The sequence below is a fragment of the Oncorhynchus clarkii genome, unplaced genomic scaffold (genome assembly GCF_045791955.1).
Source record: "Oncorhynchus clarkii lewisi isolate Uvic-CL-2024 unplaced genomic scaffold, UVic_Ocla_1.0 unplaced_contig_14020_pilon_pilon, whole genome shotgun sequence".
NCBI classification, from domain to species: Eukaryota; Metazoa; Chordata; class Actinopteri; order Salmoniformes; family Salmonidae; genus Oncorhynchus; species Oncorhynchus clarkii.
In genome coordinates, this window is record NW_027258029.1 from 100,001 (window position 1) to 122,500 (window position 22,500).

Genomic DNA, 22,500 nt, shown 5'->3' on the forward strand with positions numbered 1-22,500 from the left:
GGTAATTTCTCTCTCCATCATTCTATTTTCTCTACCGGGCCACAGAGAAATGAGGGAGAGAAAGAGAGATCATTAGGGATAGGGGAAGCCATCAGTAAAGTTGTAGCTGCTCCCTTCATCTCTCCCTCATCCTCCTCCTTCCCACCTTCCCTCCTTTCCTCCCTACCTCATCCTCCTCTCCCTCCCTCTCCCTCCTTTCCTCCCTACCTCATCCTTTCCTCCCCCCCTCCCTCATCCTCCTCTCCCTCCCTCCCTCCCTCCCTCATCCTCCTCTCCCTCCCTCATCCTCCTCCTCTCCCTCCTTTCTTCCCTACCTCATCCTCCTCTCCCTCCTTTCCAACCTACCTCATCCTCCTCTCCCTCCTTTCCTCCCTACCTCATCCTCCTCTCCCTCCCTACCTCATCCTCCTCTCCCTCATCCTCCTCTCCCTCCTTACCTCATCCTCCTCTCCCTCCTTACCTCATCCTCCTTTCCTCCCTACCTCATCCTCCTCTCCCTCCTTTCCAACCTACATCATCCTCCTCTCCCTCCCTCCCTCCCTCATCCTCCTCTCCCTCCATTGTAACAGAACTGAGACTCGGATAGTAAGGGGGGGGGGGGGGGGGGGTAGGAGAAGAGAGTTCACAGCACCTGGCTTCTCTAACAGACTCCTCTCCAGACTTAGCTGTAGAGACCACAAATCCCTGAGGACATCGCTGAGAGAGGAAGACACACACACACACACCGACACACGACACACACACACACACAGCCTTGAGGACATCGCTGAGAGAGGACACACACAGGCCCAGCATAAGTAGCCCCAGTAGTAGGGGTCTGACAGAATGCATTTTCACACCTGGCTGAGCCCAGAGGAAGGTGACAGAGTCGCATCTCCCAGAACACACACGCATGCGCGCACACACACACACACACACACACACACACACACACACACACACACACACACACACACACACACACACACACACACACACACACACACACACACACACACACACACACACACACACACACACACACACACACAGTCCACTTTGGGGAGTTCAGGGTCATAAACATTATCATGAATAAAATTCTGTCTTAAACAGTACGAGCCCTAAGAGGTGTGTGTGTCGGTGTGTGTCGGTGTGTGTGTGTGTCGTTGTGTGTGTGTGTCGGTGTGGGTGTGTGTGCGTGTGTCTAAGTGTGTGTGTCTAAGTGTGTGTGTGTCTAAGTGTGTGTGTGTGTGTGTGTGTGTGTCGATGTGTGTAAGTGTAAGTGTGTGTGTGTGTGTGTTTGTGTGTGTGTGTCGATGTGTGTAAGTGTGTGTGTGTGTGTCTAAGTGTGGTGTGTGTGTGTGTCGATGTGTGTAAGTGTGTCTAAGGACCTTCTGCTCCCTATGCTTAAAATGTTTTAATACCTCAATTAGACCTAGGTCACAAAATCCACCACCCCTTAAACTAGCTCACTCACACACACACACACACACACACACACACACACACACACACACACACTTGAAAGCTGCTTTACTGAGGTAAAGTGTCCTGACTCTACCTGGAGGTATGAGGTGGTCCTGACTATACCTGGAGGTATGAGGTGGTCCGGACTCTACCTGGAGGTATGAGGGGGTCCTGACTCTACCTGGAGGTATGAGGGGGTCCTGACTCTACCTGGAGGTATGAGGTGGTCCTGACTCTACCTGGAGGTATGAGGTGGTCCTGACTCTACCTGGAGGTATGAGGTGGTCCTGACTCTACCTGGAGGTATGAGGTGGTCCTGACTCTACCTGGAGGTATGAGGTGGTCCTGACTCTACCTGGAGGTATGAGGTGGTCCTGACTCTACCTGGAGGTATGAGGTGGTCCTGACTCTACCTGGAGGTATGAGGTGGTCCTGACTCTACCTGGAGGTATGAGGTGGTCCTGACTCTACCTGGAGGTATGAGGTGGTCCTGACTCTACCTGGAGGTATGAGGTGGTCCTGACTCTACCTGGAGGTATGAGGTGGTCCTGACTCTACCTGGAGGTATGAGGTGGTCCTGACTCTACCTGGAGGTATATGAGGTGGTGGTACTGACTCTACCTGGAGGTATGAGGTGGTACTGACTCTACCTGGAGGTATGAGGTGGTCCTGACTCTACCTGGAGGTATGAGGTGGTCCTGACTCTACCTGGAGGTATGAGGTGGTCCTGACTCTACCTGGAGGTATGAGGAGGTGGTCCTGACTCTACCTGGAGGTATGAGGAGGTGGTCCTGACTCTACCTGGAGGTATGAGGAGGTGGTACTGACTCTACCTGGAGGTATGAGGAGGTGGTCCTGACTCTACCTGGAGGTATGAGGTGGTCCTGACTCTACCTGGAGGTATGAGGTGGTCCTGACTCTACCTGGAGGTGTGAGGTGGTCCTGACTCTACCTGGAGGTATGAGGAGGTGGTCCTGACTCTACCTGGAGGTATGAGGAGGTGGTACTGACTCTACCTGGAGGTATGAGGTGGTCCTGACTCTACCTGGAGGTATGAGGTGGTCCTGACTCTACCTGGAGGTATGAGGTGGTCCTGACTCTACCTGGAGGTGTGAGGTGGTCCTGACTCTACCTGGAGGTATGAGGTGGTCCTGACTCTACCTGGAGGTATGAGGTGGTCCTGACTCTACCTGGAGGTATGAGGTGGTCCTGACTCTACCTGGAGGTATGAGGTGGTCCTGACTCTACCTGGAGGTATGAGGTGGTCCTGACTCTACCTGGAGGTATGAGGGGGTCCTGACTCTACCTGGAGGTATGAGGAGGTGGTCCTGACTCTACCTGGAGGTATGAGGTGGTCCTGACTCTACCTGGAGGTATGAGGAGGTGGTCCTGACTCTACCTGGAGGTATGAGGTGGTCCTGACTCTACCTGGAGGTATGAGGTGGTCCTGACTCTACCTGGAGGTATGAGGTTGTGGTCCTGACTCTACTCTAGATGAATGTCCCGTACGTGGCTCTGGCTCAGAACGTCAGCTAAATGACTATAGTCTAAATGTCACTACCACTGCAGGTCCATAGAGTAGCCAGCCGGGAGGGGTGTCTGGGGGGAGGTTGCCCCACTGGTTAAGATTTTGTGTTTTTTTGCAGAAGGAGCTCTATGTTGGTGAACTCTGGTACATTGTAATGCATTGGTCCCGTCTGAAATATTAGTTGTGGCGTCGTGTTGAAAAACATGGCTTTACAATTTAAATGACTGAAAATAAATTCAGTGTATTTTCTAGGCCTATTGAATCAGGACTATTTCAACTAAGTCAAATAATATTTAAACCTTTAACCTGTCTTTCTCTTGAGATTAAAGTCTTAGTTACAAGTTTTGCTACAAGATATGAATTACCACAATGATGTTTGTTCTTCGATTGTGGATTTTATTAAAAAATAAAAATTATCTTCTTAAATAAATGTATGGTTTTGGTTTTCCAGGTTTCCGTCTGTCAAAATCACACTCAGCATCATGACTAATGACTACACCGAGAGGCAGACAGACTCACTCAGCATCATGACTAATGACTACACCGAGAGGCAGACAGACTCACTCAGCATCATGACTAATGACTACACCGAGAGGCAGACAGACTCACTCAGCATCATGACTAATGACTACACCGAGAGGCAGACAGACTCACTCAGCATCATGACTAATGACTACACCGAGAGGCACAGACTCACTCAGCATGATGACTAATGACTACACCGAGGAGGCAGACAGACTCACTCAGCATCATGACTAATGACTACACCGAGAGGCAGACAGACTCACTCAGCATCATGACTAATGACTACACCGAGAGACAGGCAGACTCACTCAGCATCATGACTAATGATGACACCAAGAGGCAGACAGACTCACTCAGCATCACGGCTAACGACTACACCAAGAGGCAGACAGACTCACTCAGCATCATGACTAATGATTACACCAAGAGGCAGACAGACTCACTCAGCATCATGACTAATGATTACACCAAGAGGCAGACAGACTCACTCAGCATCATGACTAATGACTACACCAAGAGGCAGACAGACTCACTCAGCATCATGACTAATGATGACACCAAGAGGCAGACAGACTCACTCAGCATCATGACTAATGATGACACCAAGAGGCAGACAGACTCACTCAGCATCATGACTAATGATTACACCAAGAGGCAGACAGACTCACTCAGCATCATGACTAATGACTACACCAAGTGGCAGACAGACAGAGAGGCAGACAGAGAGGCAGACAGACAGACAGACAGAGACAGACAGACAGAGAAGCAGAGAGACAGACAGACAGGCAGACAGAGAGGCAGACAGAGAGGCAGACAGCGGCAGACAGACAGACAGACAGACAGACAGACGGCGATCTCATTTCCTCTTCAGAAAGTTCCAGGAAATACGAATCACTGACGCATTCTGTTCATGTTTAATGATAAACTAGGACAAAATAATAATTAATGTTCAATACATTTATATTGTTAAATTCTGTTTAACCGCCTGGAGTCCTTGAGGGCCCTAATGATGACATGTGGACCAGAATGAGTCTCTCCACTACCGACGGAGTTCAACAACAATGTTGTTCCTGTCGTGAAGATTCATCATCTTCAGCTGAATGTTTTTTTCAGATTCGATCAGCAAAATATTCACCAAAAAAAGCCAAGGTTGTCCAGGAGCCAAAATTAAATCATTAGTCCGAAGAACGTCTCTGCCACACGATGCCATTCGATTGGCTGCACTCACGTCAGCGTCACTAACGTCTCTGCCACACGATGCCATTCGATTGGCTGCACTCACGTCAGCGTCACTAACGTCTCTGCCACACGATGCCATTCGATTGGCTGCACTCACGTCAGCGTCACTAACGTCTCTGCCACACGATGCCATTCGATTGGCTGCACTCACGTCAGCGTCACTAACGTCTCTGCCACACGATGCCATTCGATTGGCTGCACTCACGTCAGCGTCACTAACGTCTCTGCCACACGATGCCATTCGATTGGCTGCACTCACGTCAGCGTCACTAACGTCTCTGCCACACGATGCCATTCGATTGGCTGCACTCACGTCAGCGTCACTAACCGTGTTTCCATCCATAGTTTTTATCCAAGTCAAAACAAAAAATATCATGGTGCCCCCCCTCCCCCCCCCCCCCCCCCCCCAGCGTCATTACAGCCCGGGGTTCAATCCAAGGCCGTGATTGGGAGTCCCATAGGGCGGCGTCCGGGTTTGGCGGGATCAGAATATAATTCTTATTTATGTTCATAACTGACTAGTTAAATAAAAAGGTTAAATAAAATAAAACAATTGTTTTAAAAAAAAAACGAATCAACACTAGCTGTCAATCAAGACACCGGAAACAGGTTACCATGACGCCATGACTCCGCTACGTGAAATAAATGAACGTGACAGAAAACAAAATGTAGGGGAGAGTGAAACCTCTCCCTTCGTTTCCCTGTCATCGCTGGCTTTGTGACCGACAGGCGCCTGTCAACAGTTGGCTACGAGATGCAGATTGTTTATTCTAGAGGGATCGAGTTCGACGGAGGAGTTTTAAATATCTCCTACCTCTCCCTCCCTCCCTCGTCCTCCTCTCTCCCTCGTCCTCCTCTCTCCCTCGTCCTCCTCTCTCCCTCGTCCTCCTCTCTCCCTCGTCCTCCTCTCCCTCGTCCTCCTCTCTCCCTCGTCCTCCTCTCTCCCTCGTCCTCCTCTCTCCCTCGTCCTCCTCTCCCTCCCTCCTCCTCTCTCACTCTCTCCCTCCTCCTCCTCTCCCTCCCTCCTCCTCTCTCCCTCTCTCCCTCCTCCTCTCTCCCTCCCTCCTCCTCCTCTCCTCGTCGTCCTCCTCTCTCCCTCCCTCCTCCTCCTCTCCTCCTCTCTCCCTCCCTCCTCCTCCTCCCTCACTCCTCCTCCTCTCCTCCTCCTCCCTCCCTCCTCCTCTCCTCCTCTCTCCCTCCTCCTCCTCCCTCCCTCCTCCTCCTCCTCTCCTCCTCTCTCCCTCCTCCTCCTCCCTCCCTCCTCCTCCTCTCCTCCTCTCTCCCTCCCTCCTCCTCCTCCCTCCCTCCTCCTCCTCTCTCCCTCCTCCTCCTCCTCCCTCCCTCCTCCTCCTCTCCTCCTCTCTCCCTCCCTCCTCCTCCTCCCTCCCTCCTCCTCCTCTCCTCCTCCTCTCCTCCTCTCTCCCTCCTCCTCTCCTCCTCCTCCTCCTCCTCCTCCCTCCCTCCTCCTCCTCTCCTCCTCTCTCCCTCCCTCCTCCTCTCCTCCTCCTCCCTCCCTCCCTCCTCCTCCTCTCCTCCTCCTCCTCCTCTCCAGATTGTTTATTCCAGAGGGAGTTTGACGGAGGAGTTTTAAATATAAAGGAGTTTAATTCGAAGTGGGAGATGTAGCCGGCAGTAACTGAGTAACCCCTGAGTGGAAACATAAACTGAGAGCCTGATTGGCTGCCGGACATCGCTGAAGGAAAACCCCTGGAAACATAAACATGAAGGGTCCTCCTCCTCCTCTCTCCCTCCTCCTCCTCCCTCCCTCCCACCCTCCCTCCCTCCTCTTCTCTCCCCCCCTCCTCCTCTCCCCCTTTCCCTCCCTTCTCTCCTCTCCCCCTCGAACTGCTCCACACTTCTCCCTCCTCTTTCTCCCTCCCTCCCTCCCTCCCTCCTTCTCTCCCTCCTCCTCCTCCTCCTCCTCCTCTTTCCCTCCTCCTCCTCCTCTCTCCCTCCTCCTCTCTCCCTCCTCCTCCTTCTCGTCTCTCTCCCTCTTCTCTCCCCCTCCTCTCCCTCCCTACTCTTCTCTCTCCCTCCCTCTTCCTCCGTCCTCCTTCTCTCCCTCTCCCTCCTCCTCCTCTTCTCCCCTCCTCTCCCTCTCTCCCTCCTCCTCCTCTCTCCCTCCTCTCCCTCCCTCCTCCTCTCCTCTCCTTCCTCTCCATCCTCCTCTCTCTCCCTCTCTCCTCCTTCTCTCCCTCCTCCTCTCCCTCCTCTCCTCCTCCTCTCCCTTCCTCCCTCCTCCTCCCTCCTCCTCTCTCCCTCCTCCACTCTCTCCCTCCTCTCCTCCTCCTCTCTCCCGCCTCTCCCTCCCTCCCTCCTCCTCTCTCCCGCCTCTCCCTCCCTCCTTATCTCCCTCCTCCTCCTCTCTCCCTCCTCCTCTCTCCTCCAGTAGTCTAATGAAGCAGCTCCTTCCATTAAACTGAGCAGGCTAATTAATGTCCATAGAGGAGAGTGACAGACAGACAGACCACCCCTGTCTACAGACAGTCTGCTCCCGTGAGGTTGTTGGCAGCCCATTTCATGCTTTATCACGTCTTTTAATTGACAAACAAGCTGCTCTTTTCTCTTAGGCTGAGGTCTATATCACTCACACACACACACACACACACACACACAGTCTTACCGTGATGTGGTACTGTCTCCATATCTCTGGGCAGGCCTGAGGAGAGAATATTATCAATCAGTGTGTGAAACAGAAAGCACATGAACTCTCTGTGTGTGTGTGTGTGTGTGTGTGTGTGTGTGTGTGTGTGTGTGTGTGTGTGTGTGTGTGTGGTGGAACTGGTTTTTATCAAACGGATGCAGAGAGAGAGGGCAGGGAAGAGAGGAGGGAGGGAGAGGACATCTCTCCCTCCCTCTTTCTCTCTCTCTCCATCCCTCTCCCTCCCTCTACCACCCACTCCATCTCTCTCTCAGTAAAACTGTGTCTAAAACATTCTCTCCGGAGCGTCTGACAGTTTTCCAGGAGTTGTGACAGCGTCTCCGCCTCCCGGTGGGAAATTGAAAATGTCATAGGCGCAGCGGGCTACTCCTATTATCTAAAAGACTCCTACTGAGAGAGAGACAGAGAGAGACAGAGAGAGAGAGAGAGACAGAGAGAGAGACAGAGAGAGAGACAGAGAGAGAGACAGAGAGAGAGACAGAGAGAGAGAGAGAGAGAGGTAGAGAGAGAGAGGGAGAGGTAGAGAGAGAGAGAGACAGAGAGAGAGAGAGAGAGAGACAGAGAGACAGAGAGACAGAGAGAGAGAGATAGACAGAGAGAGAGAGCGAGAGAGAGGGAGAGAGAGAGAGAGACAGAGAGAGAGAGAGAGAGAGAAAGAGAGAGAGACAGAGAGAGAGACAGCAAGACAGACAGAGAGCGAGAGAGAGAGAGAAAGGGCAAGTCTTTCACTCTATATCTCTCCCCCCAAAATCACTTGTTTATGTGTGTGTGTGTGTGTGTGTGTGTGTGTGTGTGTGTGTGTGTGTGTGTGTGTGTGTGTGTGTCAGGTCTCTGTCCCCTGGGTCTCTCATTAAAGACAGACGCTTGACGGAGCGTGAGTGTCACACGCCTCGCCTCTCTGCCGACACAACACACACAGATAGACCTCCACAGGGAGAAACAGAGATGGAGAGAGAGAAAGAGAAAGATGGAGAGAGAGAGAGGATGGAGAGAGAGAGAGAAGGATGGAGAAAAGGATGGAGAGAGAGAGAAGGATGGAGAGAGAGAGAGAGGATGGAGAGAGAGAGAGAGGATGGAGAGAGAAAAGGATGGAGAAAATGATGGAGAGAGAGAAGGATGGAGAGAGAGAGAGAGGATGGAGAGAGAAAAGGATGGAGAGAGAGAAGGGTGGAGAAAGAGAGAGAAGGATGGAGAGAGAGAAGAGGATGGAGAGAGAGAGAAGGATGAGACAGAGAGGATGGAGAGAGAGCGAGAAAAGGATGGAGAGAGAGAAGGATGGAGCGAGAGAGAAGAGGATGGAGAGAGAGAGAAGGATGAGAGAGAGAGAGAAAAGGATGGAGAGAGAGAAGGGTGGAGAGAGAGAGAAGGATGGAGAGAGAGAAGAGGATGGAGAGAGAGAGAAGGATGAGAGAGAGAGGATGGAGAGAGAGAGAAAAGGATGGAGAGAGAGAGAAAAGGATGGAGAGAGAGAGAGAGAGAAAAGGATGGAGAGAGAGAGAGGATGAGAGAGAGAGAGAAAAGGAGGAGAGAGAGAGGATGGAGAGAGAGAGGATGGAGAGAGAGAGAAAAGGATGGAGAGAGAGAAAAGGATGGAGAGAGAAAGAGAAAAGGATGGAGAGAGAGAAAAGGATGGAGAGAGAGAGAGAGGATGGAGAGAGAGGGAGATGATGAGAGAGGGAGATGATGAGAGAGAGAGGATGGAGAGAGAGGATGGAGAGAGAGAGAGAGAGATGGAGAGTGAGAGAGAGAGATGGAGAGAGAGAGCGAAAAGGATGGAGAGAGAGAGCGAAAAGGATGGAGAGAGAGAGAGAAAAGGATGGAGAGAGAGAGAAGGATAGAGAGAGAGAGAGGATGGAGAGAGAAAGCGAAAAGGATGGAGAGAGAGAGAGAGGATAGAGAGAGAGAGAGGATGGAGAGAGAGAGGATGGAGAGAGAGAGAGAGGATGGAGAGAGAGAGAGGATGGAGAGAGAGAGAGAGAGAGATGGAGAGAGAGAGTGAAAAGGATGGAGAGAGAGAGAAAAGGATGGAGAGAGAGAGGATGGAGAGAGAGCGAAAAGGATGGAGAGAGAGAGGATAGAGAGAGAGAGGATGGAGAGAGAGAGAGAGGATGGAGAGAGAAAGAAGGATGGAGAGAGAGAGAGGATGGAGAGAGAGAGAGGATGGAGAGAGAGAGAAAAGGATGGAGAGAGAGAGGATGGAGAGAGAGCGAGAGGATGGAGAGAGAGAGAGGATGGAGAGAGAGAGGATGGAGAGAGAGAGAAGTATGGAGAGAGAAGGATGAGAGAGAGAGAGAGAGAGAGAGAGAGAGAGAGAGAGAGAGAGAGAGGATGGAGAGAGAGAGAAAAGGATGGAGAGAGAGAGAGGATGGAGAGAGAGAGAGGATGGAGAGAGAGAGAGAAAAGGAGGAGAGAGAGAGGATGGAGAGAGAGAGGATGGAGAGAGAGAAAAGGAGGAGAAAGAAAAGGATGGAGAGAGAGAGAAAAGGATGGAGAGAGAGAGAGAAAAGGATGGAGAGAGAGGATGGAGAGAGAGAGGATGAGAGAGAGAGAGAAAATGAGGAGAGAGAGAGAGGATGGAGAGAGAGAGAGAAAAGGATGGATAGAGAGAGAGGGTGGAGAGAGAGAGAGAAAAGGATGGAGAGAGAGAGAAAAGGATAGAGAGAGAGAGAGAGGATGGAGAGAGAGAGAGAGGATGGAGAGAGAGAGAGAGGATGGAGAGAGAGAGAGAGAGGATGGAGAGAGAGCGAGAGAGGATGGAGAGAGAGAAGGATGGAGAGAGAGCGAGGGGATGGAGAGAGAGAGAGAATAGTATGGAGAGAGAGAGAAGAGGATGGAGAGAGAGAGAGAGAAAGGGATAGAGAGAGAAGGATGGAGAGAGAGAGAGAAAAGGATGGAGAGAGAGAGAGGGTGGAGAGAGAGAGGATGGAGAGAGAGAGAGAAAGAAGAGGATGGAGAGAGAGAAAAAAAAAATTGCGCGAGAAGGATGGAGAGAGAGAGGATGGAGAGAGAGAACGAAAAGGATGGAGAGAGAGAGAGAGAGGATGGAGAGAGAGAGAAAAGGATGGAGAGAGAGAGGATGGAGAGAGAGAGAGAGAAGGATGGAGAGAGAGAGAAGAGGATGGAGAGAGAGAGAGATGATGGAGAGAGAGAGAAACGGATGGAGAGAGAGAGAGAGGATGGAGAGTGTGTGTGTGTGTGTGTGTGTGTGTGTGTGTGTGTGTGTGTGTGTGTGTGTGTGTGTGTGTGTGTGTGTGTGTGAGACTCACGTCGTTAAGGTGTCCCTGTACGCCACAGCGATAACACAATTTGTATCGGAGGTTGGGTACGACACACACCTCGTTCAAGTGACCGGGCAGACCGCAGTTCCTGCAATGTTTGCTGGGACACGACAGCATCGTGTGACCACGCTCCCCGCACAACACGCAACACGGCTCCTACGCGCAGAGATGGAAACACACACACACACACAGAAGGAAGAGAAGAGTCAATATATTACTGACTGTTACTGACGTGGGTACAGGTAACTGTGTGTATGTGTGTGTGTGTGTGTGTGTGTGTGTGATGGTACAGTGTGTGTTACCGGGGGCGTAGGGCAGCTCGTGGAGAGGTGTCCAGTCCTCTTACAGCTGTGACAGGTGACGTTCTTGTCGGCATAGTAACGGTTCGCCACCCGCTTCCCCCGAGGACCGCCCCCACGCCGGTTCACGATCTGAGCCTGCCAATCAAAATCAATCAAGATTTTATTATTTATATTAATATATAAATGTATTATATTATTATTTTATAATTATAATTATTTATTATTATATTATAATTATTATTATATTATAATCATTATTTTATTATATTATAATTATTATTATTATTTTATTATTATTATTATTATATTATTATTATTATTATTATTATTTATTTTATTATTATTATTATTATTATTATTATTATTTATTTTATTATTATTATTTTATTATTATTATTTATTTTATTATTATTATTATTATTATTTATTTTATTATTATTATTATTATTATTATTATTATTTATTTTATTATTATTATTTTATTATTATTATTATATTATAATTATTATTATATTATTATTATTATTATTATATTATTATTATTTTATAATCATTATTTTATTATTATTATTATTTATTTTATTATTATTATTTTATTATTATTATTATATTATAATTATTATTATATTATTATTATTATTATTATATTATTATTATTTTATAATCATTATTTTATTATTATTATTATTTATTTTATTATTATTAGATTATAATTATAATTTTATTATTTTTATATTATAATTATTATTTTATTATTATTAGATTATAATTATTATTTATTATTATTAGATTATAATTATCATTATTATAATTTATTATTATTATTAATTATTATTATTAATTATTATTATTAGATTATTATTATTATTTATTATTTTAGTATTATTATATTTATTATTATTTATTATTATTTTATTATTATTATTATTATTTTATTATGTATTATTATTATTTATTATTATTTATTATAATTATTATTATTTATTATTATTATTTATTATTATTATTTTATTATTATTAGATTATTATTATTATTAGATTATAATTAGATTATTATTATTATTATTTTAATCAAGTTTTATTTCTATAAAAATGATTTATTCATGAATTATTCATGAAAATAAATGTATATAAATCCACACAGAGAGAGACCCACCTCTCTGTCTCTGTCCGCTATCACCCAGGTACCCTCGTCACCGTCTGAAAAAAACAACAACAAATCAATCATTCAAAATGAATCATTATTCTGAATTAAATAATTAACCAACAGTCTTCGCTGTCATTGAGTCAGAGATTTAACAAAACAGATATTTCAGTGTGTTGATGGCACACACACACGCGCACACACACACACTACCAAATAAATCCCCATTCTACTAGGCCGTCTGTTCTAACATCTGTATCAGAAGGACTGAAGTGTGTGATGGTACGGTGTGTGTGTGTGATGGTACGGTGTGTGTGTGTGTGTGATGGTACGGTGTGTGTGTGTGTGTGATGGTACGGTGTGTGTGTGTGTGACGGTACGGTGTGTGTGTGTGTGATGGTACGGCGTGTGTGTGTGTGTGTGTGATGGTACGGTGTGTGTGTGTGTGTGTGATGGTACGGTGTGTGTGTGTGTGTGATGGTACGGTGTGTGTGATGGTACGGTGTGTGTGTGTGTGATGGTACGGTGTGTGTGTGTGTGTGATGGTACGGTGTGTGTGTGTGTGATGGTACGGTGTGTGTGTGTGTGTGTGTGTGTGATGGTACGGTGTGTGTGTGTGTGTGTGATGGTACGGTGTGTGTGTGTGTGTGTGTGTGTGTAAAACCCAAAGGAGAAGGAGGAGGGCCCTATAGTAGAGCCCTGAGGGATACCAACCCTCAGACATGAAACTGTAACTCCTGTCGTCAGCTTACTGTGTGAGGAACACACACACACACACCATATGTTGTACAGTACACACAGCTAAGTGAACAACATCCCCTGGTTTAGCAGAGAGGGCACTTTAGCCTTTAGACAAACACTGAGACACAGCCTTGAGCCTTCATCAAACACCTCTCTCAGTCCTCCCCCATCTCTCCCTCCTCTCTCTCCCCCATCTCTCTCCGTCCTCCCCCAACTATCTCCTAACGATCCCCCATCACCTAACTATCCCCAACTATCTCCTAACGATCCCCCATCACCTAACTATCCCCAGCTCTCTCCTAACGATCCCCCATCTCCTAACTATCCCCCATCTCCTAACTATCCCCAACTATCTCCTAACGATCCCCCAACTATCTCTAACTATCTCTAACTATCTCTAACTATCTCTAACTATCTCTAACTATCTCTAACTATCTCTAACTATCTCCTAACGATCCCCCAACTATCTCTAACTATCTAACTATCTCCTAACGATCCCCCAACTATCTCTAACTATCCCCCAACTATCTCTAACTATCCCCCAACTATCCCCAACTATCCCCAACTATCTCTAACTATCTCTAACTATCTCCTAACTATCCCCCATCTCTTAACTATCTCTAACTATCCCCCGACTATCCCCTAACTATCTCCAACGATCTCTAATGAGCCCATAACCATCTCCTAATGATCCCCCAACTATCCTCTAACTAACTATCTCTTAACTATCCCCCATCTCTTCACTATCCCCCAACTATCCTCTAACTAACTATCTCTTAACTATCCCCATCTCTTCACTATCCCCCAACTATCCTCTAACTAACTATCTCTTCACTATCCCCATCTCTTCACTATCCCCCAACTATCCTCTAACTAACTCTCTCTTAACTATCCCCCAACTATTTCTAACTAACTATCTCTTAACTATCCCCCATCTCTTCACTATCCCCCAACTATTTCTAACTAACTATCTCTTCACTATCCCCCATCTCTTCACTATCCCCCAACTATTTCTAACTAACTATCTCTTAACTATCCCCCATCTCTTCACTATCCCCCAACTATTTCTAACTAACTATCTCTTCACTATCCCCCATCTCTTCACTATCCCCCAACTATTTCTAACTAACTATCTCTTAACTATCCCCCAACTATTTCTAACTATTTCTTAACTACCTCTTAACTATCTCTAACTATCTCCCAACTATCTCTTAACTTTCGTTAACGATCTCTATCTCCTAACTATCTCTAACGATCCCATAACTATCTTCTAACGATCCCCCATCCCCTAACTATCTCTAATTATCTCCTAACTATCCCCAAACTATCTCCTACCTATCTCTATCTCCCAACTATCTCCCAACTATCTCTAACTATCCCCCAACTATCTCTTAACTATCCCCAACTATCTCTAACTATCTATTAACTATCTCTAACTATCCCCCAACTATCTCTAGCTATCTCCTAACTATCTCCTAACTATCTCCTAACTATCTCTAACTATCCCTAACTATCCCTAACTATCCCTAACTATCTCTAACTATCCCCCAATTATCCCCCAACTATCCCCCAACTATCTCCAACTACTAACGTATTGCACAAGTCAACTGCAGATATTAATTGGAAAAAGTATAAATATATATATTTTAAAAATAATGGTTGACGGTATTGGAAACACTTCCAGTGGAACTTTACCCCCAAATATCCTGATATATACAATATACTGCCCTGTTTCCACATCTGAGTGGTGATGCAGTCAGACCCTGTGATCTGACTGGGGGGCCTCTTCTGTGTGTGTGTGTGTGTGTGTGTGTGTGTGTGTGTGTGTGTGTGTGTGTGAAAGTAATTCCCAAAGCGCCTCTCAGGGGCTGACCCCAAATAAAGAGCAGGAGGCCTTAATCTGAGGGCCCCGTCACACACACACACACACACACACACACACACACACACACACAGGGATAAAGGGTGAACCTCTGTCACGGGCCAGGAATCAAACACATGGAGGAGGGAGATGGAGGGGAGGAAGGGGGAGATGGGGGGGAGGAAGGGGTAAAATAATAAATTAATAAAACTCGCATGCAAATATCAACTCTTAGGACTTTACGAAAACATATTCAGCCCCTATCTCCTATCCCCCATCCCCTAGCCCCCATCTCCTAGCCCCCCTCCCCCAGCCTCCTCCCCTAGCCTCTATCCCCTAGTCCCTATCTCCTAGCCCCCTCCCCTAGCCCCCATCTCCTATCCCCTAGCCCCCTCCCCTAGCCCCATCTCCTATCTCCTAGCTCCCCTTCCCTAGCCCCCATCTCCTAGCGCCCATCTCCCATCTCCTAGCGCCCATCTCCTATCTCCTAGCCCCCCATCCCCTAGCCCCCATCTCCTATCCCCTAGCCCCCATCTCCTATCCCCTAGCTCCCATCTCCTAGCCCCCATCTCCTAGCCCCCATCTCCTAGCCCCCATCTCCTAGCCCCCATCTCCTAGCTCCCATCTCCTAGCCTCCTCCCCTAGCCCCCATCTCCTAGCCCCCATCTCCTAGCCTCCTCCCCTAGCCCCCCATCCCCTAGCCCCCATCTCCTATCCCCTAGCCCCCATCTCCTATCCCCTAGCTCCCATCTCCTAGCCCCCAACTCCTAGCTCCCATCTCCTAGCTCCCATCTCCTAGCTCCCATCTCCTAGCTCCCATCTCCTAGCTCCCATCTCCTAGCTCCCATCTCCTAGCTCCCATCTCCTAGCCCCCATCTCCTAGCCCCCATCTCGTAGCCCCCATCTCGTAGCCCCCATCTCCTAGCCTCCCATCTCCTAGCCCCCATCTCCTAGCCCCCATCTCCTAGCGTCCCATCTCCTAGCCCCCATCTCCTAGCCTCCATCTCCTAGCCCCCATCTCCTAGCCCCCATCTCCTAGCCCCCATCTCCTAGCTCCCATCTCCTAGCCTCCTCCCCTAGCCCCCATCTCCTAGCCCCCATCTCCTAGCCTCCTCCCCTAGCCCCCCATCCCCTAGCCCCCATCTCCTATCCCCTAGCCCCCATCTCCTATCCCCTAGCTCCCATCTCCTAGCCCCCAACTCCTAGCTCCCATCTCCTAGCCTCCTCCCCTAGCCCCCATCTCCTAGCTCCCATCTCCTAGCCCCCATCTCCTAGCCCCCATCTCCTAGCCCCCATCTCCTAGCCCCCATCTCCTAGCCTCCTCCCCTAGCCCCCATCTCCTAGCCCCCATCTCCTATCCCCTAGCCCCCCTCTCCGAGCCCCCCTCTCCGAGCCCCCCTCCCCTAGTCCCCCTCTCCTAGCCCCCCTCCCCTAGTCCCTATCTCCTAGCCTCCTCCCCTAGCCCCTATCTCCTAGCCTCCTCCCCTAGCCCCTATTTCCTATCCCCTCCACTAGTCCCTATCCCCTATCCCCTCCCCTAGCCCCCATCTCCTAGCCCCCATCTCCTAGCGTCCCATCTCCTAGCCCCCATCTCCTAGCCTCCCATCTCCTAGCCCCCATCTCCTAGCCCCCATCTCCTAGCTCCCATCTCCTAGCCTCCTCCCCTAGCCCCCATCTCCTAGCCCCCATCTCCTAGCCTCCTCCCCTAGCCCCCCATCCCCTAGCCCCCATCTCCTATCCCCTAGCCCCCATCTCCTATCCCCTAGCTCCCATCTCCTAGCCCCCAACTCCTAGCTCCCATCTCCTAGCCTCCTCCCCTAGCCCCCATCTCCTAGCTCCCATCTCCTAGCCCCCATCTCCTAGCCCCCATCTCCTATCCCCTAGCCCCCCTCTCCTAGCCCCCCTCTCCTAGCCCCCCTCTCCGAGCCCCCCTCTCCTAGTCCCCCTCTCCTAGCCCCCCTCCCCTAGTTCCTATCTCCTAGCCTCCTACCCTAGCCCCTATCTCCTAGCCTCCTCCCCTAGCCCCTATCTCCTATCCCCCTCCACTAGTCCCTATCCCCTATCCCATCTCCTAGCCCCCCTCCCCTAGCTCCTATCTCCTAGCCTCCTACCCTAGCCTCTATCCCCTAGTCCATATCTCCTAGCCTCCATCTCCTATCCCCCTTCCCTAGCCCCCTCCACTAGTCCCTATCTCCTAGCCTATATCTCCTAGCCTCCTCCCCTAGTCCCCATCTCCTAGCCCCCATCTCCTCCCCTCCTTCCCTAGCCCCTAGCCTCCTCCCCTAGCCTCCTCCCCTCCTCCCCTAGCCTCCTCCCCTCCTCCCCTAGCCTCCTCCCCTCCTCCCCTAACCTCCTCCCCTAGCCTCCTCCCCTCCTCCCCTAGCATCCTCCCCTCCTAACCTAGCCTCCTCCCCTCCTCCCCTAGCCTCCTCCCTATCTCCTAACGGAGGGAGGGAGACAGATGTTACCTGTCTGTCTGTCTCATAGGTACCCTAATTAACAGAGGAAGAAAGAAGAGACAAAGTGAGAGGAGGAGGAGGAGAAGGAGAAGGGGGAGGGAGAGGAGGGAGAGGAGGAGGAGGGAGAGGGAGAGGAGGGAGAGGAGGAGGGCTGGCAGTTTGTCACTGAACACAACAACAGAAGAGAGGAGGACTGGTAACCAGTGTGTGTGTGTGTGTGTGTGTGTGTGTGTGTGTGTGTGTGTGTGAGAACAGAACGGAAGAGTACGTGTGGCTAATGAACCATGAACACCCAACTCCCCTGGGTTGAGAGACACACACAGAGAGAGAGAGACCCTGAACAACAAGCTTCTCAGGAGTCGGGGGGGTTGAAGTCTGATAACCTAAAGAAGGAGATGAAGAACAGACCACCACAGAGAGAGAGAGACAGAGAGAGAGAGAGAGACAGAGAGAGAGAGAGAGAGAGACCGAGAGAGAGAGAGACACAGAGAGAGAGAGAGAGAGAGAGAGAGAGAGAGACCGAGAGAGAGACACAGAGAGAGACAGAGAGAGAGAGATACAGAGAGAGACAGAGAGAGAGATAGAGAGATACAGAGAGAGACAGAGAGAGAGACAGAGAGAGACCTACAGAGAGAGACACAGACAGAGAGAGACACATACAGAGAGAGGCACAGACAGACAGAGACAGAGAGACACAGACAGAGAGACACAGAGAGAGAGAGAGAGAGACACACAGGGAGAGAGAGAAAGAGAGAGAGAGAGAGAGAAAGAGAGAGAGAGAGATACAGAGAGAGAGACAGAGAGACACAGACAGACAGAGACACAGAGAGACACAGACATAGAGACACAGAGAGATAGAGAGAGAGAGAGAGAGACACAGAGAGAGAGAGAAAGAGAGAGAGAGAGATACAGAGAGAGAGACAGAGAGACACAGAGAGAGACAGAGAGACACAGACAGAGACACAGACAGAGAGAGACACAGACAGAGAGAGACACAGACAGAGAGAGACACAGACAGAGAGAGAGACCCTGAACAACAATCTTCTCAGGAGACAGGGGGCAGACAGGGTGGTTGAAGTCTGATGGAGAACAGAACACCACACACAGCTCCTCTCCTCAGCGACGGTATCCCTTGACAACCCTCCTCAAGTGTAACCATCCTGCTGCCTCCAGTCCCACCAGATACCCTCCCCACGCTGAGGGAGGGAGGGAGAGAGGGAGAGGGAGAGAGGGAGAGGGAGGTGAGGAAGGGAGGGAGGGAGGGAGGGAGGGAGGGAAAGGGAGGGAGAGAGGGAGAGGGAGAGAAAGGAGGGAGGGAGAGAGGGAGGGAGGGAGAGTGAGGAAGAGAGGGAGAGGAGGGAGAGGAAGAGAGGGAGAGGAGGGAGGGAAAGGGAGGGAGAGAGGGAGAGGGAGAGAAAGGAGGGAGGGAGAGAGGGAGGGAGGGAGAGTGAGGAAGAGAGGGAGAGGAGGGAGAGGAAGAGAGGGAGAGGAGGGAGACTGAGGGAGGTGAGGAGGGAGGGGGAGGGAGGTGAGGAGAGGGAAAGGGAGGGAGAGAGGGAGAGGAGAGATAGGGGGAGTCTGTAGTGACGCCACTAGCACTGTGATACAGCCCGGGATAGAAGCAGGGTCTGTAGTAACGCCTCTAGCACTGTGATACAGCCCGGGATAGAACCAGGGTCTGTAGTAACGCCACTAGCACTGAGATACAGCCCGGGATAGAACCAGGGTCTGTAGTAACGCCTCTAGCACTGTGATACAGCCCGGGATAGAACCAGGGTCTGTAGTAATGCCTCTAGCACTGTAATACAGCCCGGAATTGAACCAGGGTCTGTAGTAACGCCTCTAGCACTGTGATACAGCCCGGGATAGAACCAGGGTCTGTAGTAATGCCTCTAGCACTGTAATACAGCCCGGAATCGAACCAGGGTCTGTAGTAACGCCTCTAGCACTGTGATACAGCCCGGAATCGAACCAGGGTCTGTAGTAAACGCCTCTAGCAGAGCCTTGGACCGCTGCGCCACACGGCAGCTCCATTAACACACAAAGAGAGCGGAAGAGGCCCTGACCCCCTGAACAGAGTGTCTGATACCGAGGCGACACGGACAGATTAACAACGCTATACATGACAATGGAGACGGTGTGTGTGTGTGTGTCAGACACCCTCTCAGTGTGTTTAACCTCACAAAGGGGGAGGCCAGAGAGCATGGGTGATGTCAGACACACACACACACACAATAACGATAATGTGCAAAAAATATATAATTGCGATTCTTGTGCCAAATATTGTGATTTTACTTTGCGATTCTACATCAAAACACCGTGGTAAACTGTTGGAATCCTAGAAATAGAACCATCATTGGAATTTTGGGTTGGAACTACAGCGGGCGCTTGGAATGCAGTTTTGTTGGCATGACGACGAGAGAAAAAATAAAGTAGGAGTAGGAACCAAAGTCAGTTGGTCAGTGTTTCCCATGGGACCTTTAATTATATTGAAATTCTGACAAAATATTTTAGAATATTCTTGTCCTTTTTCCTCTCTGATTAAGAACAAGCTGTTGCACTAACAATGCTGTTCTACTCCGCCACTGCTAGCCAGCTAGCTAGCGATTAGCATTAGGGACAAACACACTAACAATGCTGTTCTACTCCGCCACTGCTAGCCAGCTAGCTAGCGATTAGCATTAGGGACAAACACACAAACAATGCTGTTCTACTCCGCCACTGCTAGCCAGCTAGCTAGCGATTAGCATTAGGGACAAACACACAAACAATGCTGTGATACTCCACCACTGCTAGCCAGCTAGCTAGCGATTAGCATTAGGGACAAACACACAAACAATGCTGTGATACTCCACCACTGCTAGCCAGCTAGCTAGCGATTAGCATTAGGGACAAACACACTAACAATGCTGTTCTACTCCGCCACTGCTAGCCAGCTAGCTAGCGATTAGCATTAGGGACAAACACACAAACAATGCTGTTCTACTCCGCCACTGCTAGCCAGCTAGCTAGCGATTAGCATTAGGGACAAACACACAAACAATGCTGTGATACTCCACCACTGCTAGCCAGCTAGCTAGCGATTAGCATTAGGGACAAACACACAAACAATGCTGTGATACTCCACCACTGCTAGCCAGCTAGCTAGCGATTAGCATTAGGGACAAACACACAAACAATGCTGTGATACTCCGCCACTTCTAGCTAGCGATTAGCATTAGGGACAAACACACAAACAATGCTGTGATACTCCACCACTGCTAGCCAGCTAGCTAGCGATTAGCATTAGGGACAAACACACAAACAATGCTGTGATACTCCACCACTGCTAGCCAGCTAGCTAGCGATTAGCATTAGGGACAAACACACAAACAATGCTGTGATACTCCACCACTGCTAGCCAGCTAGCTAGCGATTAGCATTAGGGACAAACACACAAACAATGCTGTGATACTCCACCACTGCTAGCCAGCTAGCTAGCGATTAGCATTAGGGACAAACACACAAACAATGCTGTGATACTCCGCCACTTCTAGCTAGCGATTAGCATTAGGGACAAACACACAAACAATGCTGTGATACTCCACCACTGCTAGCCAGCTAGCTAGCGATTAGCATTAGGGACAAACACACAAACAATGCTGTGATACTCCACCACTGCTAGCCAGCTAGCTAGCGATTAGCATTAGGGACAAACACACAAACAATGCTGTGATACTCCACCACTGCTAGCCAGCTAGCTAGCGATTAGCATTAGGGACAAACACACAAACAATGCTGTGATACTCCACCACTGCTAGCTAGCGATTAGCATTAGGGACAAACACACATGTGCAGCTTGCTAAGACCAACTAACTAGTGTTTCACAGACTAATAACATAATATAGAAAACATGTGGATTTATATTAAGAAGCAATGTGGAAAAGCTTCAGTTGGGAGCGATCTGTTTGACTGCATGCTGTTGTCTGGTCAATGTACGGCCCTCGCGGGGTGAGACCGGGCCCTCGCGGGGTGAGACCGGGCCCTCGCGGGGTGAGACCGGGCCCTCGCGGGGTGAGACCAGGCCCTCGCGGGGTGAGACCGGGCCCTCGCGGGGTGAGACCGGGCCCTCGCGGGGTGAGACCGGGCCCTCGCGGGGTGAGACCGGGCCCTCGCGGGGTGAGACCGGGCCCTCGCGGGGTGAGACGGGCCCTCGCGGGGTGAGACGGCCCACCCCTAAATGTAAGTGGCAGAAGATTTTGGACTACACCCAGCCCACCAACACGTGACAGTATCGTTCTCTCTCCCACCCCCCCCCACCCCCATTTCTCCCTCTCTCAACTCTCTTTCACCCCAACCAAACCCCCCACATCCCCTTCCCCACCATCTCTCTTTCACGCCTTACCCCAACCAAACCCCCCACCCCCCATATCCCCTTCACACCTTACCCCAACCAAACCCCCCACCCCCCCATATCCCCTTCACACCTTACCCCAACCAAACCCCCCCATATCCCCTTCACACCTTACCCCAACCAAACCCCCCATCCCCCCATATCCCCTTCACGCCTTACCCCAACCAAACCCCCCACCCCCCATATCCCCTTCACGCCTTACCCAAACCAAACCCCCCACATCCCCTTCCCCACCATCTCTCCCCCTGGTTTAGCAGCCAGGGCAGGTGGCCAACCTGTCAATCAAACTTCCGTCGCCACGCGGCACCGCCATGGAGACCAATTACCACTCAGCAGGGGCGCGGCCTGGAAACCGCACGGCAACCACATGGTCCAATCAGGAAAGGGACCTGCGCCAAAAAAAAGACTGTCTCGGTGTGTGTGTGTGTGTGTCTCGGTGTGTGCGTGTGTGTGTGTCTCGGTGTGTGTGGGTGTGTCTCGGTGTGTGTGTGTGTGTGTGTCTCGGTGTGTGTGTGTGTGTATGTCTCGGTGTGTGTGTGTGTGTGTCTCGGTGTGTGTGTGTGTTTGTGTCTCGGTGTGTGTGTCTCGGTGTGTGTGTGTGTGTCTTGGTGTGAGTGTCTCGGTGTGTGTGTGTGTGTGTGTGTGAGTGTCTCGGTGTGAATGTGTGTGTGTGTGTGTGTGTGTGTGTGTCTCAGTGTGTGTGTGTGTGAGCATAGGTGTGTGTGTGTGTCTCGGTGTGTGTGTGTGTGTGTGTGTGTGAGCATACTTGTGTGTGTGTGTGTGTGCCTTGGTGTGTGTGTGTGTGAGCATAGGTGTGTGTGTATGTGTGTGTGTGGGTGTGACTCAGTGTGTGTGTGTCTCGGTGTGTGTGTGTGTCTCGGTGTGTGTGTGTGTGTGTGTGTGTGTGTGTATGTGTCTCGGT

At 49.8% G+C, this 22,500-nt stretch overlaps 1 protein-coding gene across 5 annotated transcripts in view; it reads right to left on the reverse strand.

The window, feature by feature from the left end:
* Positions 1-22,500, reverse strand: part of LOC139394581 (zinc finger CCHC domain-containing protein 7-like) — a 120,706-nt gene that overhangs the window by 28,555 nt on the left and 69,651 nt on the right. For all 5 annotated transcript variants that reach the window (XM_071142682.1, XM_071142684.1, XM_071142683.1 and 2 more), the window contains 4 exons: positions 12,137-12,180; positions 10,981-11,115; positions 10,667-10,834; positions 7,362-7,397 (listed from right to left, as the gene is read on the reverse strand). In XM_071142682.1, coding sequence (XP_070998783.1) covers positions 7,362-7,397; positions 10,667-10,834; positions 10,981-11,115; positions 12,137-12,180 — 383 coding nt within the window. The remainder of the gene's footprint in view (positions 1-7,361; positions 7,398-10,666; positions 10,835-10,980; positions 11,116-12,136; positions 12,181-22,500) is intronic.